Below are 25,041 nucleotides of genomic sequence, written 5' to 3' on the forward strand. Positions count from 1 at the left end.
GAAGTTGTCTCCTTCCTCTCAGGATGGCTTTTGGTTGGGATGTTTTTAATCTTCTATGGAGTTGCTGGTGATAACAAAATGATATAAGTATGAATAGGACTTGAACCCTCCCGTGGTATTCTGTCCTAAATATGCAAACAGGATATATTAGCTTCTGATCAGAGTTCTGGTATTTAGGCTAACCTTCACCAATTTGACATTTTTTAAAGAAGTATTGGGTTTATGGTTCATTGGATTCCCACCCATTATGACCACTCAGAATTCTGGAAAATGTTACTCCTGAGTCTTGAAAGGTTATCAGGTTAGTGAATCAGGCTAGTGGTTGAGGCACCAGGCTAGAAACTGGAAGACTGAATTTTACTCCTATCTTAGCCATGAAAACCATCTGGGTGACGTTGGATTAGTCACTTCCTCTCAGCCCAACTCGCCTCATAGGGTTGTTGTGGGGAAAGTAAGAGGAAGAAGGCGTGCTGGATATTTTGTCCACTTTGAGTTATTTGTAAAAATATAAAGATGGGTTGGAAATAATTAAATAAAAATATATCACCCCACTTCTGCCAATGGTACCTCAATGCCTCAGTTAGATGATAACCTGTATGACAGGACGCAACCTCATCAGAAAAAGGGCTTTGTTTACATACTTTTTGTTTACATGCGCATGGCTTTTGTTGAGCAATTTGTGATTAAAATCACAAGTGGTGATATCAAGCCTAGCTAAAGAATGATAGAGACAAGGAAATGTGGGTTTGGAGAAGTAAGAACTTGTCTAAATTCAACATACGTTGTCTGCTTTCCTTAGGAAGTGACTCCAGACAGAGAGAAAGAAATAAATCGGCTCTCCATCTTTCCCTTCCCACCATGTGCAGGTTCTATACTTCGACGACAGCGTGAAGATGGGCCAACGCCTTTCAAGAGGTAGCAATTAGAATAAGCTGTAAAGAAGTTTCTCTCTGTTACCTTCCTGAACCTTGGGCTTGTCCATTCAGAAGGGTATTTCCTGCTGCGGAACACACTTCAACATTAATGCATTTTTTTCTTAACCTTTGCAACTTTAAGGTGTGTGTGGACACATTCAATTCCCAGAACTGGCTGGGGAATTCTAGGAGTCAAAGTCCACACATCTTTAAATTGTCCAGGTTGAGAAAAAAATACATTAATGTATGACCGGTAGAGGAATATTGTACCTCAGACATGTAGAATTACAGTGTTACTGTAATTCTGAATTGACTCCCTTTGACTTAGTTTAATTCAGATTATCAAATGTTTGGTAGAAACTCTTGAGATATTCTTTCAGTGCTGAATTTGAACAATCCAGTCTCTCCTCTTTCTTAAGGTTCTCTCTGCTAATCGGTTTTCTATATGAGAAATAAAAACATTTGTCTTCTGGAAATGTAATGAAGGGAATGAAGTCATGTCAGAGAACAGAAATAGGCCAGGCAAGAGACAGGGGAACCTTACATTCCAATCTGCTCGCCAGAGATTTTAACTGTTTTGTTTTGGTGTTCCAAATAAGAGATTTTAAACTGTAGGACAGAGGTCTCCAAATGTGGCAACTTTAATACTTGTGGACTTCAACTCCCAGAACTGCTCTAGGATTCATGAGACAGACAAAGTGGTAATGAAATTACCCTGCTCAGGTTACAAAAAAATGTATCAATATAGATAATACGATAACACGGTGGAGAATTAATGAAGGCTGGAAAGGAATTTTCCACTATTTTATATGTCCTCTGGATTATTTGAAGAAATGAAAGAATATTAATGTAAGAGATTTGATTTTGATTTTTGCAAAAAGTAATGTTTTTTCTCATTGTGCTCTGTATTTTTTCCTGTCTTCAGCTGGTCTTATGGGTCCTTTGGTAGCATGGAAGACTTAACAGGTATTGCTAGACATGATTTCCAATCAAACATTTTCATCTTAAAAGCTTCAAAGACTGATTATTGGGGCAGGGAGAGAAGAGACTTCCCTCATACAAAATCACCTGCATGAATATGTATCCACTAGGGGGCACACTTGCCCCATGCTTCAGTTGCTACTCTTGAGTTAATTATCCAGGGGCTCACTGGTGTCCTGCATGCATGCTTGACTCTCAAGTTATTACTGTTTGGTGCACTTAATTTATTGGGGAGGGGGAGTGGTTAGACAATGAATGTGATTCAGATTCAGAAGAGTAGAAACTGGAAAAGATGAATGTTTCCGCTTCTGGCTGTTATTGGTTCTTGGTGACAGGTTGTAAATCTCTAGAGCCTGTCTCACTGTATATCCTGAGATCAGATAGTTTTGTGGCATTCACTATAAGGCATCTAACAGGAAGATTGGCATTTAGCCCAATCCTGTCTGGAATTTTTCATTTAGAGGTTAAGTATGCCAAAGGTGTGCCCAAAACCCAATCATTCAATACTTAAATTCAGTTCAAGCTTCTCTGTTGATTCCATTTATGGACATTCACAGTCCAGATTTTAATGTAATATGGGGTTCTTTAAAGAGGCCATATTTACTCATGACTTGCTATCTTTGGGGGCTGATATCAGCCAAGTGTCAGTGTTCCAGGGAACCTCCATTCCAATCAGTAACTCCGAGACAAACATAATCTCAAAAGTACCTTTATTAGAATAGCACCTGGCACATCTGTGGAATCTCAAAACTAAAAGTTTCCCAGACTTCCCATAATGTCCCAAATACACAACCATCCCCCTTTTTCTCATCATCACATCACATGAACAAATCCCAAGTAAGTTCTTTTTTTCTCCTGAGCCACACTCTATGACCTTGAACTAACAAAAGAATTATATTTTGTCTACTTAAAGCTACTCAATAAAAATCACCCCCTCCCACTTTCTCAAGCTATGTGGCAGTGATGAATTAGGATTCCAAAGCTGACACCAAGCTTGTGCCCCAAGCTTGTAGGTGTTAGGTCTTTTACTGAGTTCCACCCATCTGATGGCACAGTAGCCTTGCAAAGGAAAGAGCCCCTCCAGTTGGGATTTTGTTTCCATATTTATGTCAGTGTTTCTCCTCCCATGAACCTCCCCAGTCCCTCTACATGCAACATAAGAACGAATAATATGAACTTGCTCTCCATCTTTCTCCCCATCAGGAAGCATCAACACCACAGCCTCTTCTGCCAGGTCACCTTCCTCTTCCAGCAGTGCATACACCAGAGCAAAATCAGAAGCCTGTCTGTCCGATGACTGTAATCAACATGCATTTGCCAGAAGGTCTGTTTGGCTTCCTCCTTGGTTTCTAGACACAACTTTATTAACACAAGGGTCATACATAACAAGATTGTCCTCTACCATCAAAGCTCAAATCCCAGCCTCCTGATGCTGCAACCTACATGCACTATTTACGATGCTACCATCTTCAGCTTCCTTGCCAGTTCAGACCAGCAGGCACCAACTGGGGAAGCTGCTACATCATGAGAATGGCTCTTCCTACTGTTAGAACATAGTATTTTCTTTTTAGGAAATGGAATCCAGATTTGCAATCATCTTTCATATTTTCAGTTATTTTCTTACTGCTCTGTAATATACTTCTCCAGGGCAGTTCACGTTAAAAAAGAAAGAAAATGCAGCCCCCCCCCACAATTAACACGCATATTATATTAGATCCAAAGAATTGCAACACAACAAAACAAACCTTGTTGACAGGTAAAATATAACTTTTATTAATCTGGCATCTTCCAAATGCAGTCCAACATGAGCACTGCAACTCTCATATTGTCCTGTAGACCTGGTAGCTGGGGGTTAATTGAATAGTGGTCCATTACATTCTAATATCAGGTTGTTAAAAGCTGGAAAATTTCCAGCTTAAAATCAAGCATTAATTTTTCTTGCATAAGAAATGGAGGCTGTTGCCCAGGGTGTTTCGGTAGCTGAAATTAGGTAGATCTATGGGACAAAAGGTACTATTGTGTCAAAGACAAAAAATTAAGCTTGGGATTCATGTGTCCTTGGGCTTCACAATAAAAATACCTTGCTCCCTAGGAGCTAGCAGTGCCATGAATTTAGTTATTGCACAGCTCTTCAGATGAAAACTCTGCAGCAGTTGTAGAAAACCCAGCCTTTCATGGTTTCATGATTGATGCATGATGTAAACTAGAACATTTTACTGAATGTGCCTCTATAGTTCTTGTAAAACAGAAGTCATATCTACCTCTCCATTTATGCCTAGACCAGAATCTAAATCTTCTCATTGTTTGCTTTCCCTTTTAGATCGGTTATGGTGCATTTGTCCAACTCGGGTTCCCTGAGTGTTCCAGGACCCCAGAGCAGGGGACTGACTGGAGACATTTCCATCCTGGGAGGAAATAGAACTGGGATTTATATCCATTGGGTGAAACCAGGCTCAGAAGCTGAGAAGGCAGGACTCCGAGAGGGATGTCGACTCCTAGAAGTATGAATAGAACTCAGTTCTGCAAAATTATGGCTAATTTCTATGAAGGAAGAATTGGATAAGAAAGGGACAAACACTTAAGTTTTGGACATTAATATTTGAAGCATTTATTTCAGTTCCACTTTTCAACATATATCTGCCATCCCCTATATACAACTTTAAAATAATCTTTCTAACATTCCCTTTCAATTAAAATTTTCAGTTAATCTCCAACCATTTTATCACTTTTTTAAAAAAAATCATTCACCAATGAGGCTCCTTGTCTTGATTTTTTAATCATTTCCAGAACTTAAAAAAAAAATCTCCATCAAAATTGCTCTATGTTTTCTTCATAACAATTCCTTATCTTTTATTACATTATTTGCCATAAATACTATTATCCCCATTTTTGCTTCAGCAAATCATTTTCTTATATGGATTTTTTCCCCCTCATCCACAAATTCTTTCAGTTTATCGTTTCACCAGATATCTATTCTAAACTCTCCATTTAATGTATCTTTACCTACTTTTGTGGTCCTCAGTAACATAATTCTCTGCTTCAGGCATCTTCTATATCCTCTTAACTTACATCTACGTTCCATTCATTCTCTTAAAAGATTAATCTGTCGTCTAATACTTTTTCATGTGGGACTCATACTTTCTTTTCCACCAGACTTCGTAACTTCAGACTTGTATCTTTCATGGCGTTCCTTTTTATTCCGTGACAATTTTATTCTCAAGATTTACTCTTCACAGCAAAAAAATAAAATAAAATAAAAATCCGTCCCATATTCAGAATCTCTTATCGCTCTTATATCCTTCACTAATTCTCCTCATAAAAGGTCAAAATAATCATGAATTTAGATTTCTTTAATATCTTTGGTACGTGTGCATGAAGAGTCTTATATTTAAATCATATTTTTGAAGCACGCCTTTGTGTTCAACTTATAGTCACTGGTCTTACTTAATTTTTTATTTTCCTGAAGATCCAGTATTTTCTGTATTCTTTCCTCTTGTTCTCATCTATCTATTCAGGAAACCTAATAGTAATTTTTATCGTGCATCACACTCATTCAGAATTTTGCACGATTTCTGCCAAAGTCTGTTTTTTTCTGCTTTTCTCCCACTAACACAATTCATTACAATTATTAGGGTAGCAATCTATGAACTCCAAACTCCCTATACACTCATAGCAACCTACTGTAGCATGAAACCAATTCATACTTTCTGATATAAATTTTAGTGCTTATTTTTCAAATACTCTAATTCATAGTCTTTTATGTGCTGTGGTTATCACAAAATTGTCTAAAGATACTAACCTCCATCGCACATCATAGATTTGGTTAATTTAAGTTTTTACTGAATATTGTTTAGTAATATAGAGAAAATTTAGATGAAATTCAGCCTTATCTATGTCACATGTAATTTTCCTTGCTAATGATAAGAACAGTTGGTTTTGCACATTTTGGACAATATACTATAAGTACAACAGATCCATTTCACCCCAAGCATATTCACACACTATATATATATATATTAATATAAAAAAATCAATATTTACATACATGGTGTGTTGTGAGTTAATTTTGTGAGTTTGCTTGCAAGCAAATTTTATGTGACAGACTGAGCTAGCTGATGGCAGATAGATCTCTGAATGAATTCTGTGATTCTGTGAGCAACTCAATCTGCCTGCCTGCTTTGCCTGATTTTGGGTAAAAGTTTCTCTTTTTTAAATAAAAAAATTCAATATTTATATAAATATTTATAATATTTACATACAAGCCATGCCCAGCCAGTCACATGACCACCAAGCCACACCCACAAATTAGGCCATGCCCACAGATCTGGTTAGTGGTCTCTGGGATTTAAAATTATGCGTTTGGTTGTCCCTGAGGTCCAAAAGATTGGTGACCCCTGATCTAGCTTGTATTCATCAATCTTCTCTTGATTTCTTGTACAGGTTACAGTTACAAAGAAGGTAAAATGTTTATTTTAAGCCCAGAAATGTTATTCTGAAGCTAATGAATCTTCTCTCTCCCCGCCCCCCCCGCCTCAGCTTAGGGAGGCACAGCTAGATGGTGAAGGGCTCTCTTTGGAGAACTGCACACTAGAGGTTGCTCACTTAAGTTTGTTGCAATGGAAGGACCCATCTGCTCTTCTATTCTCACATGACATCAGAGGTAAGTAGCTAAGCAGATGGTGTTGCGGTATGTTTATTTATCTTTGATTCATTTGGGCACCAAAGTTGAATATATTCTGCATCTGTGCTGACCATATTAAAATATATAGAAATGAAAACCTGATTATTTATTTTCCATCTCTAAAGAGCATCTACTTTTCTGGTAGGATGCTGGTCTGTAGGGACCCTTAAAAACTCTTTCCTTTCTTGTATTCTTTTCTCTTTATTAGGGTATCAGCCTCTCAAAGAAGCATTTGATTCCAGAAAGAAAATTCTTGGCGACTCATTTTATGTGCGTACTAACCTGAGCCTCCTGGAGATTTCAAACCCTTATGCTCTATGTGTGAAGTGTCGAGAGATCCTTCATGTTACTGATACCTTGTATAAGGGGCAGTTGGAATGGTACTGTGCTCGGGTGGACCCCTTCACACTTCAGGATTTGGACAAGGGCACAGTACCCAACTACAACAGGTAACCATTCTGGGGCAGGTGCCCCTTGTTCATGTATTACAATTACTCTTTTGTGCTTCAAAAGGGAAAAAAACGCCAGACCATTCCCATTTTCTTCACCAGAGATTGTAGCTTAGTCATTGGAGATGGGCTATGAGTGCAAATTCTATTGCTAATATCTTCACCTATGTAGAGAAAGAAGCCTGTTTGCTTGATTGCTTGCTTGCTTGTCTGCCTATTGATCCATCCATCCATCCATCCATCCATCCATCCATCCATCCATCTATCTATCTATCTATCTATCTATCTATCTATCTATCTATCTATCTATCTATCTATCTATCTATCTATCTATCTATCATCTCTCACTGCCTACCTGCCTTCCTGCCTGCGTGCCTGCCTCTCTGTCTATCTATCTATCTATCTATATCTAACAGCTAAGTTCAGATCTATGTATCTATGTATGTATCTATGTATCTATGTATTTATGTATCTCTCTCTCTCTCTCTCTCTCTCTCTTTCTCTCTCTCTCTCTCTCTATATATATATATATATATATATATATATATACCTGCCTACCTACGTGAAATGAGAGCACACAGTATTTTAATAGATTCTTAAGGTGGCTTTATAATCCTTATATAACACCATTTTTGTACTTATTGTAATAGAAAAATTGTGATAACCCACAACAAAGTAAAGCACCACTATGATGTGTCGGTATTGTAAATGCAAGGTTTGTAGGAAAGCAGGGTTTTTGTTGGAGGGAAGGAGATTCTGATAGCACAGCTTAATTAACAAAAGGTCCTGTCCAAATTTTTGATTTGTGAAATTCAAAAAGTTGGAGAATGAATGAATGGTACTAAATATTGCCTACTAAATGTTGTTAAACAATAGGCTGCTGGATTTTTCATCAGTTCTGCAAAATGTTATTTTAAAAAGTATTTTAAAGTAATTTGTACTGTTTAGCTAGTATTATTAGAAAAACTTTAGACACACTTGGGTTTCCAGGATTAACTTAGTTTTATTCAGTACTGTGCTTTTACTTATCTTGCTATCAGAATTCTAGAGAAAAATGGCCTGATATGTGTGTGCAAATGTATGTAGACAGAGCTGGAACTTGCAATCTGGAGTAAGTGGGGTGTTCAGTGGGGAGATTTTAATTTGCCAGGCCCACGTTCAAATGAGTCAGAAATATCCATAGGAATATTCATGATCAAAATTTTTAAGATTTCTTCCAATATCTCTGGGGAGAAAGAAATGACAATTGGGTAAAGATAATGTATCAGATTGGGAAAACATTTTGTTAAAGTATTGATTTAATAATCTATTACTTACTATAAAATAAGTTTTTAAAAAGCCTGTGCATTGGCAGCTGGTTTCAGGGTTGAGCTTAGCAGAGTTAATTCTCAATGCAGATGGAAGGCACTCTCTCTGTGTGTATGTGTGTATGTATACACACACACACACACACACACACACACACACACACACACTTGAAAAAAAAACAAATGCTTTCTTTAGAGTTATTGTTTTAATTATACATTATTTTATGCATAATTAATTTAACAGTGAATTGATTTGGTCTATAATCTGAAGTTTCCTGGAGCTTGTTGAAGAATCATATATTGCTTCACCAGTAAAATAGGGGGCTATAGATCCTCCTGGCTATTGTCTAGATGTGTAAACTCCATTCTCAGAATTCTCAGTAATAATGTGAATGCTCATTGGAAGCCCTAAGAACTTATGGTTATTCGTACCTTGGTCACTTCCCAGCTGTAATACACTATATGAGGCTGCCCTTGAAGTCTCTCCTGGAGTTACAGTTGGTCCAAAATAACAACTCACACAGTACAGTGTGCCTCTTGGTTTTACCCAGTTTATAACATCATTGTGCAAGCTGCACGGGTTTTCTGTATTTCTTTCTGGGTGTAATTTCAAGCTGCTAGTTACCACCTTTAAAGTCCTGCATGGCATAGAGCCAAGTTACCTTGGGATCATCCATTCTACTAGAATGGCATTGCTCAAGCCCTTCCCTGAAATGTTGCCATCTAGTGGAACCTGGGAAGTACGTCTTTTCTGTAGCTGTCCCTGTCCTGTGGATTGGAACATTCTTCCCATTGAGATCTGGAAGCCCTCATCCTCTCAGCCTTCTGTGTGGATATCTGGCTCCTCCCCCTGCCCCCCCAATCCCTGGGGTACTGGAACCTTAAGGTTGTAGCCTGGGAATTGAAGAGATGAATTGAAAGAATTTTGCTTGGGATCCTGGCTTTTCTTGATTTTTCCTCCCCCCTCCTTTTATCATTGTTATTTGCTACTCAGAGTTGTGTACCCACAAGATGGGCAGCTATATAATTTTTTTAAACAAACGAACAGAAGGGAAGTTTGTCAGTTCATGCATTTGGGTGGAATCCAGGTTAAGATAAACTGTGTAGCTACTTCATTCTGCTACCGCTGTGAGAGGAAACATGGTCCATTAGAGTGAGCATACCTGAAATAGGCAGCTGATCCACCTGACTTCATATTTACTCCTGGATTAATGTAGTAATTTTCCTACCCATGGTAGTCATTCGGTGGGGAAAAAATCAAAGTACTGTAGCCCTGTCATACTACCATTCTTCAGGGTAGAGATAAAAATGGTGATTTGCCAGCAGATTTCATCCTTCTATGGTGTAAATACAAGATGGAATTGCTGTCAGATGCCTTTTGTTGGAAACTGTCTTACTCCAATCCCATTTGGGATTTTGTCTCTTTATCTTAGTGTAGTGTTACATTGTATTGTGGGAAAACATAAAATGCAGCTTTTCACCTGAAGGGCAGATCTATGCAAATAGAAGCAGTCTTGATTCTCGATGGTTTCCATTGTGATATAAAGGACAAAGGATAGAAGCTGGCAAAAGACCAGGACTTCCAGCTCTGTGACATGCATGGCAGCATTTTAAGGGAGGGGAGGGCTGAGAAAACAATTTTGCTGTCTCCTAAATAAGTTAATGCTTATGTTTTGAAAATGAAAATTTAAGGTACCCAGGTGGTATAATAAGAACTAACATTATGAGAAACGGGAGTTGGAGTTAGTAACAACCTCCTGTTCTAGTGTTATATAAAATGGAGAGCGATAGTTACGGCTTTTAGTCACTAGATGATCATAAAAATGACAGCTTTTTGGCATTGGTATGTCTTGGGATACCTCTAGAGAGTACTTGGCATTTGTTCTGTTTCATTTTAGGCTGCCAAGGGTCTGATTTTCAACTGATGTCATTCTTTCAGGGCTTACCAGCTCTTGAAGATACAGGTAGCAATGTGGCAGAAAAGCTGCAGGAATAAGGTGAGCTGGAAGTGAGAGACTGGGGATGATGGATGGGTTACTCAGAAAGAACTAATAGTTCATCATTGATTGGAATTGCCATCCAACATATCTGGAGGCCACCAAGGTGGTGAAGGTTAATTTTACTCATTTATATTCTGTATCACCAACAGTGAAAGGTGACTGCAAATATTGTTCTTCTTTCCACTAACCCAGATAAATGTAGCTTGAATACTGAACAGTGAGAGAAGAGTATTTATACACATTCAGAAGGACTTTTTTTCTTATTATTACATCATATGATGAGAGCACGAAGCCTTACTGTTGTTAGCCATAATTCTATTTTTTCATCTAAGGGTCTCAAGCTGGCATAAATGTGATTATCCAAATTTATTCTACCCTATGAGATGGGCCAAACTGAGATAAAGATTGAATGGCACAAGGTCATCAAAGAAACTATTTAACTGTGGGTGATTTGAACCCATTTTCTTTATTCTAAGGCCTGCATTCTATCTATTACATCATAACACATGAAGTCCCAGTTGAATTTAAGTCAAAGTTATTACTTTGTCTTTACCTTACAGAAATAAACTCATTTTCATAATCAGTCAGGTGCAGGGACCAATTTGTTAGAATTGGATATATAATCTGTTATTCCCATTCCACTGTTTTCCTATTTGCTTTCGTAGTTTGTATCTTATTTTATCTTATCAATAAAAATGTTAATAATGAGAATTGAATGAATAATCAGTGTTAAATAGCAAAGTTAAGGAGTAAGGAAGAACTGGATAGCTGATTTCCTACTATATTGGTAAAGTAAAAATACTTTATCAGGAGGTAAGAACCCTGTGTGGTAGTACATTAGTGGTAGCTATTTCTGTGATGTATTTTCTTGAGCTGAAAAAATGCATTTTGTCTAATTTATTTATTTATATTTTGTATTTCTTAACCGTCCATCTCCCTTAGAAATTTACATTTTTTTTCTTTAGATTCCTCTAAAACTAGTGATATATCCTACTTTTCTCAGAGAACTGCATCTCAACAGTCTACTTAGCTTTCAAAAATAAGTAAGTGGGTATAATTTTTGTCAGCACCTGAATAATGTATTCTTTTCCCTTTCTTCTTTCTTTCCTTCTGTCCTTTTAGCTGAAGAAACGAACCTTGAAGCAGCTTCACCTGGTGAAACTCAAGAAACAGGATGAGAATCCTTGGCTGGACTCTTGCCCAGGTGAATTGTGATTTCTCTTATGTCTCTGTTGACAGATAGATGGAAGAAACTTAAAGCTGTACTTCCATTTTAGATTAGTAACTTCTGAGGGACAGTTCTTCCTACCAGCAGGTGTACTCTATATTTTGGGACATTAAACCTTTGCACGTTTATAAGAAGTTAGAAATCGATGCTTCATTAAGATTCTTAGTCTGTCTTTGAATCATGCCATCAGGACAGCTTACAATAAAATATTAAAAGCCTGGTAAATAATTAACATGTACAAATAAATGTAAAACCAGGGAATCTTCTAAAATCAGCATACAAATAATGCACCGTATCAAACACCCTAAAATAAGTTAAAAGCGTAATAGAAAGCAAAACCAGCAGGTGCCAGAAAGACATTGGATTAGGTGGCAGGTGAATCTTCCTGGGAAGGTGTTTTCAGAGCCATTATGGCTCACTTGATGAAGTATTCTTTCTCCTGATAACTATCACAAATGACTGGGGAGAAGAGCCTCTGATGAAGATCCAAAATAGGAATATGTGTGTTCAACAGGGTCCTGGTTATTTGTTTTTAATCTCTGAACATAGCTGATTTAATTTGTAGCAATTAGAGAGTAATGGTTGAAGTAATGCATGACCCAAACAGCTGTACCCCTTCTTTGCAAATACGATATACAACTAGAGGTAGTCCTCGGCTTAAGACCATAATTGAGCCCAAAGTTTTCATTGCTAATCAAAGCAGTTGTTAAGTGAGCTTGGCCTTGTTTTACAAGCTTTTTTACCACAGTGGTTAAGCAAATTGCTGCTGTTGTTAAAGTGAATCATGCAGTCATTAAGCGAATCTGGATTCCCCCTTTAACTTTGCTTGTCGGAAGCCAGTTGAGAAGGTTACAAATGGTGATTACAGGATCCCTGGACAGTGTAACTCTCATAAATACATGACAGTTACTAAGAATCTGAATTTTGATCACATGACTGTGGGAATGCTGCAGTGGCCCTCAGAGTGAAAACTGGTCATAAGTCATTTTTTTCAGTGCCTTTGTATCTTTGAACAGTCACTAAACATATAGTTGTAAGTCAAGGACTACCTGTACTAGAAACACAGGAATCCTCCTTATATGGTATCACAGTTCTTCCCGTATTGCATATAGAAAACCAACAAAGTCTCTCCCATTATTTATTTATTGCTTTCTACCTACAGTTGGAGTTGAAAAACCATATAGTCTGGTTCATCCTGTAGTGGTTCAGACCCGTCGCCCCATCATGCTTTCCCCTGGATGCTTAGCCCCTCTGCTTCTGAAGAAACTTCTGGACCTTCCTTCTTCAAGTCAGGATTTCTGTTTTAGCCCAGCAGGTGAGCTAACACATAGAGTGGCCCACCATGTTTCCCTGAAAATAAGACCCTGTCTTATAATTTTTTTACCTCAAAAAAGGCACCAGGTCTTATTTTTGGGGTGGGGGCGGGGGTTGTTGTCCACTGACTCACCTCACTTGCGCATGTCACCCCCGGCCCCTTGTTTGCTGTCAGAGGCCTTTAGGAACTTCTTCTGAGTCCAGCAAGTCTTTCCTGAAGGCCTCTGCAGCCAATAACAATAACAGAGCTCCAGACCGATCCGGAGCTCTGTTATCGGCTGCAGAGTCCTTTAGGAAAGCCTTACCAGTCTTGCCAGCTGCAGAAGAAAGGCAGGTGTTGGTGTGTGAGGCCTAGCTGCAACTGTCTGAAGGTAAGTAGTAGGGCAGCACCACCCCCCATCCCCACCCTAGCTTCATTTTTACCCATGCATCCTGGAGTGGGCAGGGTCTTAATTAGGGCTTATTTTGGGGGATAGGGCTTATATTGGGCACACATGTAAAAATCAAGTGAGGGCTTACTTTTGGAGCAGGTCATATTTTCAGGGAAACACGGTAGATCAGGATTTCTAACTCAGAGTCATTCCAGGATGTGAACTTCTGAGTTTGAATGCAGATAGCAACTTACGACCACAATTGAGCCCCAAATTTCTGTTGCTAAGTGAGGCATTTGTTAAGTGAATTTTGCCCCATTTTATGACTTTTTTGCCGCAGCTGATAAGCAAAACACTGCACTTATTATGTTAGTGGCATAGTTGTTAATTGTTCATTGACTTTGCTTGTCAGAAAGCGGCAAAATGTGATCACATGACCCCGGGACACTGCAACCATCATAAATATGAGTCAGTTGCCAAGTGTATGAATTTCGATCATGTGACTATGCAGCAGTCCTAAGTGTGAAAAATGGTCATAAGTCACCTTTTTCAGTGACGTTGTAACTTCGAACGGTCACTAAGCAAAACCGTTGCAAGTCAAAGACTATCTGTAATCTTTCTTTCTTATCAAGAAGCACATAAGCAGTTTCTTTCTTTCTGAGCATGTCTCCCTATTCTGCATCTTGAAGAGAAGCAGAACAAACCTTGGAAGGAAACCTCTTGTATTTCAGGCAGTGCTTGCCATTTCCACAGTGCAAAAAGTTAACCATCTGAATTCTGAGATACTGCATTCGTTTATAGAAAATAAAACCCAAACCAGCCCATTTGAATGCCCTGTGAGATTTCAGTAAAAAGGTGTTCTTTTCCCAAGAGCTTTTTCAACTGCTAATGCTACAGTGATTTGCATGGCAGGTTGAAATCCATCCATGGTCTGGGGAACATTGAGATAATATTCAGACCGTGTGCACAATAGGACACCTAGGAAACTCCTTCTGAGACCAGGATCCCTGGATAGGTCTCGAAGAAAAAATGGCTTTCTATTCTAAGATCTTCTTACAAAAAACATTGGAAATTACGATGTAGTAGAAATTATTTATCTAGACTACCTTGTCTTGTATAAATTCCAGTCTTTATAAGAGCTTTCTTCTACTGCTACTATCTTTTCTGCTGTCTCTCTCAACACAAACTTTTTTCCTTCCCTGATGACGGTTTGGGAGAATAAAGGGAGTCATCCTTTTTGGAGAAAAAGGAAAGTACTGAATAAACTAATTTGCAATTTATTTCTTTGCAGTCACAATAAAGGTAACAGTAACAATGCCACCCCCTTCACTATTTCTTCTGAATCCCCACGTTTTCTTACAGGAATGCTTTGTATGCTGTATGATGCGATATCACCTGCATTGTCCAATTGACCTTGTATGGGATGATACCATTTTGCCTTTTGTTTCAAGACAATAAAAATGTCTTGGGCTAACCCCAGCCTCCCCCCCACCCCCCAATCCTTACTTAGTCCTAGCATTCAGCGGACTCCACTCCAGACTGCAGGATTAGGTTTTAATCCTCTGAATACTTAATGGGAAGTAAATACTATTAAATTCAGTGGGGTTTATTCTAATTAAAGATGCATAGGAGAATTGAGGGTGACTGTCTTAACTTATAACTTGGAAGCTTTTTGTGGCATTCAGCCCGTGCTTCTTAGTGCTTTTTCTCCCTCCATGTTTTACTATCCATCTTTTGTTGTCGCCTCTTTTCATAGACAACCTTGCAAACCAAAGACGATTCTGTGCTTCTTCCAACAATGTTGTTAATGCTGAGAAGGTCTGTCAGGCTCAGAGGGACGGCGGGATGATCCATATGATCCAAGAAGCTATTAAAAAGGTAAGAAAACAGAGCCCAGCAGTTTCCACTACTGAGAGGCAGGGGTGAATTGATTTTATTTATTCGTTAGATTTGTACCCATCCTTTTGTTCAGGAACCCAAGGTAGTGTACACACCTCCCATCCACAACAACAAGCCTGTGAGGTAGGTTGGGTTGAGGAGAGAATGACTGGCCCTGCACCCATGCCTTTGTGCATTAGAACCAGTGCAGCATTGGGACCTCAAGCTTGATGGGTGGTATGGGCTTGCTTTAGAGTAGGAACTATATAAATTAATCAAACGGGCCACTTTTTGCTAGAATACTGCCTGTGCTAAGTGTTGTTGAAAAAAAAAACTGTAGAGCTAGAGGCACAACATCTATGTTGTAAATTTAATGTCATTAAGAGACTGGTGGCTCATAGGCTTTTCTCTGGTAGATTAAAAATGCAAGATCAGCGAAATAGACAACGGAAGGTATAAAGCAGCCTTCTCAAAGTATGCTTTTCGGATATGATGACAGTGCACATAATCCACCAGCCATCAGAGGGATGCCAGTTCAGGAAGATTAGTATAAGCTTATCAGAATAGAGAAAACCAAGAGGATTTTTCCCCCCCTGTGTGAATAGAAGAAAAATACAGTCCAGTCTTGGACAACCTTGCAATATTCAGTCAATAAAATGGAATGAAGGAAACAAATAAAAGGATGGTGACTATTTGTGGAAGGGATCTTATGGTTCTGAGAGCAAGCCAAAATTTATTAGGCTGAAGCTATCCCAGCCTTCTGAATGACAATTCAGAACATTTATCTTGCTTAAAATCCTCCTATTGAGTGGCTGATACATGGAAATACATAAAAAAGCATAAGAATGTGAGCAGAACTTTGCAAAAGTTCAGTGAATTCCTATTAAATTATGCCTGGTTACTGATTTGTGTGTGAGAACCAGCACTACTCAGATCATGATTTCATCTTGTTAATTTTTTCTTACATTCTTTAACCTTTGCCAAGCTCATGGGACATATATATATCTGTGGGAATATTTAGTTTTCAGATAACTCAGAAGAGTTTTATCACTGAAAGAGTCCAAATTCAATGTAGACATATAATAGACAATACTATGTCTATTGTATCAACTGGTTCTGCCCTTCAGTTCTTTTTTCTTCCTTGTAAGTTGGTTGTAAATTTCATCTTTTAATGGAATTACTATTGGAAAAGCAATGAATTTTCATACTATGGGATTTGATTTAATATAACTAATCCGAAATAGGTTATTTCTTTTCCATTTGAATTACTAAATCTATTGGATTTCTTCACAGAACCAACACTGTCTGCTGGAATTGGAAGTCCAGTTGGTAAAGGAACTAATTAAGAGTGAAATATACCCCATCATTATCCACATTAAAGTAACTGAGAAAAAGATCAAAGGAGTCAGGTATGAATAAAAGCTCTTCTTAGAATTGGAATGTGGTTGGAAAGAGCTCCTGTCTTCCCAAACATAAGGTAGAGATAAGGATTGGAAGAGAAACTGCCATCAAACAAGAGTCGTAGGATGGATGGGAAGAATTTAATCTTGCAGGATCTACTTTATTTTTACTAATATCCTAAGTTCCATTAAGATCCATTAAGAAGATCTTGGAACAAAGGATGAATATTAGATGGATGCTAGGAAAAATAAATCTGCATGACAAATTCATTTTACTACCTAATTATATCTATATATCATCTATCTATCTATCTATCTATCTATCTATCTATCTATCTATCTATCTATCTATCTATCTATCTATCTATCTATCTTTTAGATCAATATTCTCTCCACCCATTCCAAATCCCATCTCGATGAATTTATAGGGCTTATTTGGATGGTGGTTTTATTCGTTGCAGATGAAGAAGTTCTCAGTAAATATGATGAATTAAAAATACAGCCTACTGATACCATGCTAGTTTTCAACTCTACGTATTCAAAGAGATCTTTCATGTTCTTCAGCCAGTACATTTGGAAGTGATCAGAAAAGAAACAGTTCTCAGGCTATTCAGTGATGTACTTGGTTAGGGGTGTCAAACTCAATTTCATTAAGGCTGCATCAGGGCTGTGATTAATATCAGGGAGCCGGGCGGGCATGGCTGACTGGGTGGGTGTGGCCGATTGGATGGGCTTGGCCAGCTTGATGCCATTCCCCAAATTGCTGGCATGTTTTCTCCTCACACTGGGTAGACAGGGCCAAAGCCATGCTGACCAAATGTTTCCTCTTCGCAAGTCGAAGCGACGTGGGCTGGCTCCTTAAGTTTTCCAGGATGGCCCCAAGGGGGATCCAGCCCACAAGACTTATCTTTGACACTCCTGGGTTAGAGCATCAGGTTAGAAATCAGCAGAAGGTGAGTTCTAGATCTCTCTTAACCACAAAGTCACCTAGGTGACTTTGGTCTAGTCATCTACCTTATGCCCCAGGAAGGAAGCAATGGCAAACCACTTCTAAAAAACCTTGCCAAAAAAATTGCAGGGACTTGTCAAGGCAGTCTCCAAGAATTGGACACAATTAAATAGAAGAAAAAAAATACCACCGATATTTGACTACCTATCATAGCCTGGCACTTATAGTTTGTAATATAGTAAACCTTTAATTTCATGGACTAATGTGGAAAGGTCCTTTAAATAGCAAATGGAATTATGGCATTTTATGCATGAATGAAGAAAGTACAGTATAATATGCATGAAATGTACAAAAATGTACAAACAGTGTCTGGACGGATTCACCAAGCAACAGACTTTTAGATGTTCAAGCAGCTTATTGCCAACAGGTTGATTTTTCAATATGTGTTGTGATGGCAGGAAGGTGGATCCTAATGGCTGTGGACCAAATATTTCTGACAAGGAAAGATACATTCTGATTTCTCTGTTCAGCACAAAATATGTACAAAAACACTTGCCTTGAGGTTTTGGTTTAATATGAGTATAAATCCAGAAATGTAGCTTAATCAAGAAATTGTGGTTAAGCAATTGATAAGTTATCATGAAGAATGAATCTAGCCAATGAGTAAGAGCAGCTAAATTTCCTTGGATGATATATGACTCTCCTTCCCTGTTTTGTTCAGAAATTGCCACCTTAACAATATGCATTTGCTGTAGTTTATTTACAGTTTCATGAAAGAGCATGAAGAAACAGTTGGCTTGGTTCAGGGGTGTCAAACTCAAGGCCTATGGACCGGATCTGGCCTGCAATGTCAGATCTGGCCTGTGGGGCTGTCCTGATTTACCCAATGCAAAGAGGAAAGATTGGCCCAGTCTACCTGGTGTGAAGAGGAAAGATCAGGCCAGTGTAGCTCTGGCCCAGTCTACCCATTGCGAAGATGAAACATCAGGCCAGCATAGCTTCAGCCTAGTCTACCCATTGTAAAGAGGAAACATCAAGCCAGCGTAGCAGTGGCCCAGTCTACCAGTGCGAAGAAGAAAGACCAGGCCAGTATGGCTTCGCCCTGATCTAACCAATGCGAAGAAGAAACATGCCAACCGTTTGGGGAGTGGTGTCAAGCTGGCCACGCTGACCCAATCTCCACGCCCACCTGCCCCTCCAGGTCAACCACAGCCCTGATGTGGCCCTCAAAAAAAATTGAGTTTGACACCCCTGGTTAGTTAGAGATCTGAATGAATTAATATTGATTTTATGTGAATATCCCTCACCTATTACCAGTTCTCCCTGTCAGTCTTTCTGTATGTGGAAATGTTTTGATCTCTATGTTAAAACTCTAGATCAGAAATAAAAATAGACTACTGGTCCATCTTGCTCAGTATTAGACAACATTAACCCAACAAAGCAATTCTCCCATTCAACTGTTACCTAGTGCAATTAAGGTGGAGTTGCTCTGAATGTCCTTTTACTGCTTCCTCCTTCTCCTGGCCTAAGGAATCTCTTCACTGTTTTCTCCTTTACTTTCCTGGGATCTATTATACCTTCCATCACACCATCAATTCTTGGGATTAGAACATTAGATTTTAAATATGCTTTACTAAGCCTCCATCAACAAAAATGTCATCAGTCTCTAAAAAATGTACATGATTAATGCTGCATTTCTCTTCTGTGTTCTTTCTAGGAGCCTATTAGGGAAGCCAGGGCAGCGAGATTCTGAGGTGCTGAAGAAATGTCAAAGAGATGAATGGGTTCTCCATACTTTACCCTGTTCATGGGTATGGGTAGATCCTCAATCCTGGAGCAGTGCAGAGGACCTGGTAAAGGTGGTAAGGGCCCACATCTTCCAGGAACAAACCAGGATGGTGTGGGTTGAGGAGAATGATATGTGATAGATGATACTGGTGGGTTCACTCATGCAGAAGAATGGCCTCTGCAGGACAGAGGCATGGGCTCTATAACCCACCAACATTGCCTTGTATTTGTCATTTACCCCACATAAAGTGGACAATTGATATATCTGGCATGTTCATGACCATTTCTTTTTTTTTTTTTCTTAAGCCAAAAAATTATGGGGTAATGAATGGATATAAATAAAAGGAAACTGTGGCTAAAATGATTGGTTTTGGTTTTGTGTAGTTTCTTACTTTTTAACTATAATTAATTTTATCCACTTAATCAATTGATAATTTTAATATTCTTTACAAGCAGACACACACACATATATACAAACATTTTCTATGTATGTTCTTGTTAGGCATATTTTTGCAAATCCTCCATAATATATTTACATATAGATGATATATACTTTTGTACAGTTTTTTTTATTAGATAATTAAATTGGAGAACCATTTTGAAAAATATGGAGACATGCAAATTAATATATAATTGTATTTTGATTCTTGCATTGATACAACATGTAGCTGATGCTAGATAATCCTGAATATCTAAACAGAGAGAGATGAAAGAGAATCAGAAAATCCTGAGGCTATAGGTTACTCTGGGAATTCATTTTTTTTAATCCTGAAAGATGGTAATGACAAACCACTTCTGTATTGTTCCCAAGAAAACCACTTGAAATATGTCAATGAAATCACCAGCAGTAGAACCAGTTCAGAAAGTTTGCATTAGCTTACATTAAATGTGCCCAGTGAAGTTTGCATTAACATGGGGATTTAGAATTGTCACTATTTCCTAGATTATTGTCTGATTAGCAGGGCTGATTCTACCATTGGGCAGAGTAAGGTTTCCTTTTCAAAGAACTAGTTTAAGATAATCAAGGGATTCTAACAAGCTATATATAAAATTGAAGTCTTCAACTCACTGTTTTACTTTTGCTCCCAAAATATGAGCTTGAAATTTTCTCCCCCAAAGTCTAACAAAAAAAAACATCTCTAGGTCTTGACGATTCATACATCTTTATTTAGGGAGATCAGGAGATCATTTGTTGCATTGCCTCAGGTAGCAAATTGTGACATGGATGTTTGCAGAGGTACATTGGGCCACTTCCACGAACATTTGAGGCAGAGCTGATCAGCTTTCTTTGGTTGATCTGCCTTGTGAATGAAGGCACTGTTGCCTAGTGAATCAAAGTGACTGTTCCACTGATTAAAACTGCTTCAGAGAATATTTCAAAGGGGTGCTGTAGAGCATAAAGAAGATGATCAAGATGACCTTGATGGAAATATGCAGGTTCTGTAAGGCAAATTGGACTGCAATAACATTCAGAAGCAACTTGGGCCTGATTCTTATACATGGAGGCAGTACAATCAGATTCACAAGATTCTGTTATAATAGTCAATCTCAATAAAATTGTTTTAATCTTCCTGTGGAATTGATTTCCTAGTCTGGTTAACTGGTGGGGCTGATAGCTGCTTTGCTGATCTCTATTAAAGCGAAACACCCCTTCCAAGAACTGTGAGTCTCGGTCCTTCCTGCTGGCCCTATAAGCTTCTATTTTTTTCTCTCCCAAATTTTCTTTTTATATTCCATGATCCCTATGATTCTTAATTCTTTCTTTACTTCAATAGAAACACACGTTTAGGTGTTTGTGGGGTGGTTATACTGGAGGACATGTATACAGGCACTGCATTTACACATTTCAGCAGGTAGTGCCCTTCAATTGGTATAAAAATAAGCTCAAGAGAGTCTTTTCATTACATACTTTATAGCATGTAAATTATTCATGCTCTCCCTTTTTCTGATGACCTGATGCAAAATAAAATAGCATTTGCAGTGAAAATGGATTGTTCATGGTTGTACAAATTAGGAAAAGCATAGCACAACTAAGATTAAAAGAAGTTAAAGCTGCTCAATATAATCTCTTGGGCAAGGGTTGCATTGCCTGTTTTTCTTTTAATTGGTTTCATAGATCCTTCTAGGACTTACTAGAGCAATTGCATTTCTGAGGAGGAGGGGTCAATGGATTCTCTGTGCAGATGGAGGCAGAAGAGATAACTCTGAAAAATATTAACTCATTGCTTACTCTGGCCTGCTATAAAATAAAATTAAGTCATGGCTTAATTTGGCCACTAAGAATATTTAAATCTGCAACAGACCAATTGCTGGAAGTACTTTGTAGAAATAATTTTTAAAAATTGTTTAAAGCACTTTTTGGGCTGAGGAAGTGGCTTATATTGCTTTACAAGAAATGAGACTCCCCTTGCCCCATCCCAACAATCAAATTAAAAAAGGGAAACAAAAAACAGTAAGAATTTTTTAAAAATACAAAATTGGAGCATGATATTTGAACAGCGCAGTTTTTATCTTTAGATTTTACTTTTGCAAAGTCATCAGAAATATATTACTGAAGTTAGGAAGCATAGAGCGAAACCAGTGTTTTTTAAATGGGACACTCAAGTTCCTGCTTATCTGTATACCATTGTTAAAAATTGAAGTATTCTGACCCTTCAGTTTCATCAGTGCTCTTACACAGATACTATTCCTTACTATTCCCTTCTTTAGATCCAAAAGGGCTCAAATGTAGATGTCCAATTAGCCTAGAGATTGTTATTTCAAAGGGAATCCTAGAGCTCCCTATTATATAGAAGACCAGTAAGGCCTTGAATTCTGCTTTTGGCTGGTTAACTATATTTTCTTGCAGGTTTACCATGTGAAACAGCTCTAGTTCTTTTTACCTAAGGAGATCTGTCTGCAGGTGTTCTTTGTATTCATGCATTTTCCCATTTTTTCCACATTTGCATATGTACCATATTTCATATGTTTTCCCCATATTGGCAAGTCTATGAGACCAAGAAACCTAAGTCAGCATTTGAGGGCTCCAGGAAGAAATTCTTCAGATCCCTCTCAGCTGAAAGCAAAAACAGGTAAAGGAAGATTAACCATCCACATTCCAGAGTGCATAATTGATATAGCAGCTGGAATAAGAGTTTAATGTAGTTTAATAAAAGTCATTAAAGACAACATGAAAAAATGTCTTCCATGGTTAGACAAGCATCTTCATTAACAGCAAAAATAAAACCATTGTTCAGGTGATTTCTCTCTCTTGCCCCTTCCTCTTCCATGAAATGCTTCATTTTCCAAGTTCTAGAAATAGTTTAATAACTTTAATCCTTGGGGGGGGGGGGGTTGCCTGAAATTTTGCCAATTTGAAGAATTCATGATCTGAATGCATAAGGACTCATGAGAATTTATTCGAGGTGGGGACTTTGCAATTTGAACTCTGCTTAGGTATATTTACCATGCTTTTTTGGATGATGGGAGTTCTAATTGATCAGATCTATTGATCAATCACAGGTTTTGAATGAGTTAGCTTCATGTGTTTCTAACTAATTCTACTGTTGAATGTTAACATAAAGTTAGGTTGTATTACATTGCATCATGCTGGAGAGAAGGGATGCATGCCTTCTCCTTTTGGTTACATGTTTGAGCCCTGCATCTCAATGTCTTGGTTGGAGATTTAATTCATTTAAAAATGCATATCCCTCTTTATCACACAGTGTGGCTAATCATATAAGAGTACAAATAAAACCAGGAGCACATCTTATTGTAAGATGCAACTTGCATCCAGATTAAACATCAAAATCTATTGGATAATAAAGCAAATCCCTTAAAAGAAGGGATGCTGGCATATTAGTGCCAGAATGTCAATGCCATAGCAGAGAGGATCTTATTTAACTTCCAGTGGGATGTAATAGTGATGCTATTACTATAGGCAGAAGTTCAGGAACCCAATTAAACTACACAGGAGAATTGTCACCCATAGCAAGGCTGACTTGCCACAGTCTGATATAATAGAAGGAACAAATATTACTTGAATAGGTCTTCTTAAGACCAGCGAGACCAGAGCATTAAATTATATTAATATGCCAACATCTTTTAAGGAGAAAAAAGATAAACAGGATAAATGCAAGGCCTAGATCAGGGGTGTCAAATTGGATGTGTCAGCACAGGCCATGCCAACCTCAGCTCCACGAAGGGAAAAAAAAATCACAATACGTCACATGACAGCAATGTGACGTGGTGAGTTTGACACCTGTTGGTTAGATCAAGGCTCTCAAGTACAAAGTGAATGGTGCAGCTTTGCTGGATCAGGCTAAATAAGCAGACTTTTTTTTTTAATTGCACAAGGAGACAGGCTGTGGCATCCTGCACAAATTTGCTTTTCCAGATAGTCTCCCAAGTGTTGCTCTTCTTAAAGTACCTCATTAAACTCAACCCTTGAGTTTAGCAAAGCATGGAAGATAGCAGTTGAGTTTGGCCGGGAAGGTTTGAAAGATATTTACTGTAGCAGTGAGAATGATCCAGATGATTTTATGCTGGAACAGTAATATAATAATAATTTATTACTCATTTAAACAACTAGATGCTGAACAATCAATAAAGAACAATACAGTAAATGGTCCCAGCAATAGGCTTGCTGGATGTAAATCAAATAGGCAGCAGATATACTAAATTAACAACACTGGTAGTAGCCCCGTGCAAGCTTCTGGCTCCAAGTCAATTCCTCTGCAACATATATCTGCAAATGTCAATGGATGAAGGTGCACACTGCTGTGTTCTCTGAATCCTAGGAATAAATGCCTAGGGTACAGTTGAAGGGGTACTATTGAATCGTATTTATGAAGTTGTACATCAGTCAAGGAAGACTCATTACTGCAGCAAACTCCAGAAAGCTGTTGGAGTTCTTTACTTAGTATGTATTTTCTGTTCATACAATCAACAAGTTTTGGGTTCACTGTGATTGCCATTTTCTTAATTCTCAGACAGCTGCTATATATGTATGTACAGAATTAGCTACTGCAAAGATACTATATGAACTATAGTGTGGTACAAAATTCACCATAATCCACCTAAAGAATATTTGGTTGCAAGGTCTATGTATACTTGCCAAATGAAACATGCTTAAATCTGAGGGACAGAACTACATATGGGAGGATGGCAGGACGAAGTAAAGATGATTCATGGAAAAATGAAGTCCAAAATACATGTGCCAATGGGTAGGTCAACAAATACAAACCAAAAGAATTTCAGAGACCAATCCATTTATGAAGAAATAGAATACATCCTCACCAATCTGATGATATAAACGAAAGGGATCCAGGTACCTAAGGACATATTGGCTGGAAGGTTCTCATACATAATGTGCATCCCTGAAATAAATGAACAAATTACCTGGGAAGATATCAAAAGCTGCCTTCAGATGAGAACCATCTGTTGGGGGAAAAGTGACAAAATGGATTCACTCCAGAAAAACAAAATCTGGATACTCATCCAACTATCTCAAGGATAGAAAGTATTTGGGTATAAATAGACATTTAAAATTAAATATAGTTCATAAGATGTAAGGGAACAGTACAAGGCCAGCCTCTCTCTATCTTAATGTATGACCTTGAGCTCCCTATGCTTGCCACTTTTTCAAGACTGGAGTTATTGCTTCTATCCCCTTAACAGTTCATCCATTTCTCCATCAAAGTCATCTTTACATTTCTCAATGTGAACTGAGTAAATTAGTGCTGTGCAAAAGTTAAAAAAACCAAAAACAACAAATTAGTTCCCAATTCAAGTAAAATTAAA

At 38.1% G+C, this 25,041-nt stretch overlaps 1 protein-coding gene across 4 annotated transcripts in view; it reads left to right on the forward strand.

Annotated features, from left to right (window-relative positions):
• CARD10 (caspase recruitment domain family member 10) overlaps positions 1–19,621 on the forward strand; it is a 47,475-nt gene extending 27,854 nt beyond the window's left edge. For all 4 annotated transcript variants that reach the window (XM_026695867.2, XM_087934817.1, XM_087934818.1 and 1 more), the window contains 12 exons: positions 800–915; positions 1,840–1,880; positions 3,099–3,219; positions 4,216–4,396; positions 6,432–6,555; positions 6,785–7,025; positions 10,272–10,329; positions 11,455–11,536; positions 12,723–12,875; positions 15,002–15,123; positions 16,417–16,532; positions 19,190–19,621. In XM_026695867.2, the coding sequence (XP_026551652.2) occupies positions 800–915; positions 1,840–1,880; positions 3,099–3,219; positions 4,216–4,396; positions 6,432–6,555; positions 6,785–7,025; positions 10,272–10,329; positions 11,455–11,536; positions 12,723–12,875; positions 15,002–15,123; positions 16,417–16,532; positions 19,190–19,397 (1,563 nt within the window). In that variant the 3' untranslated portion in view covers positions 19,398–19,621. The remainder of the gene's footprint in view (positions 1–799; positions 916–1,839; positions 1,881–3,098; positions 3,220–4,215; positions 4,397–6,431; positions 6,556–6,784; positions 7,026–10,271; positions 10,330–11,454; positions 11,537–12,722; positions 12,876–15,001; positions 15,124–16,416; positions 16,533–19,189) is intronic.
• Positions 19,622–25,041: the final 5,420 nt, after the last annotated feature.

This window comes from Pseudonaja textilis, chromosome 5, assembly GCF_049901715.1.
Source record: "Pseudonaja textilis isolate UNSWEBS1 chromosome 5, rPseTex1.2, whole genome shotgun sequence".
Classification (NCBI taxonomy): Eukaryota; Metazoa; Chordata; class Lepidosauria; order Squamata; family Elapidae; genus Pseudonaja; species Pseudonaja textilis.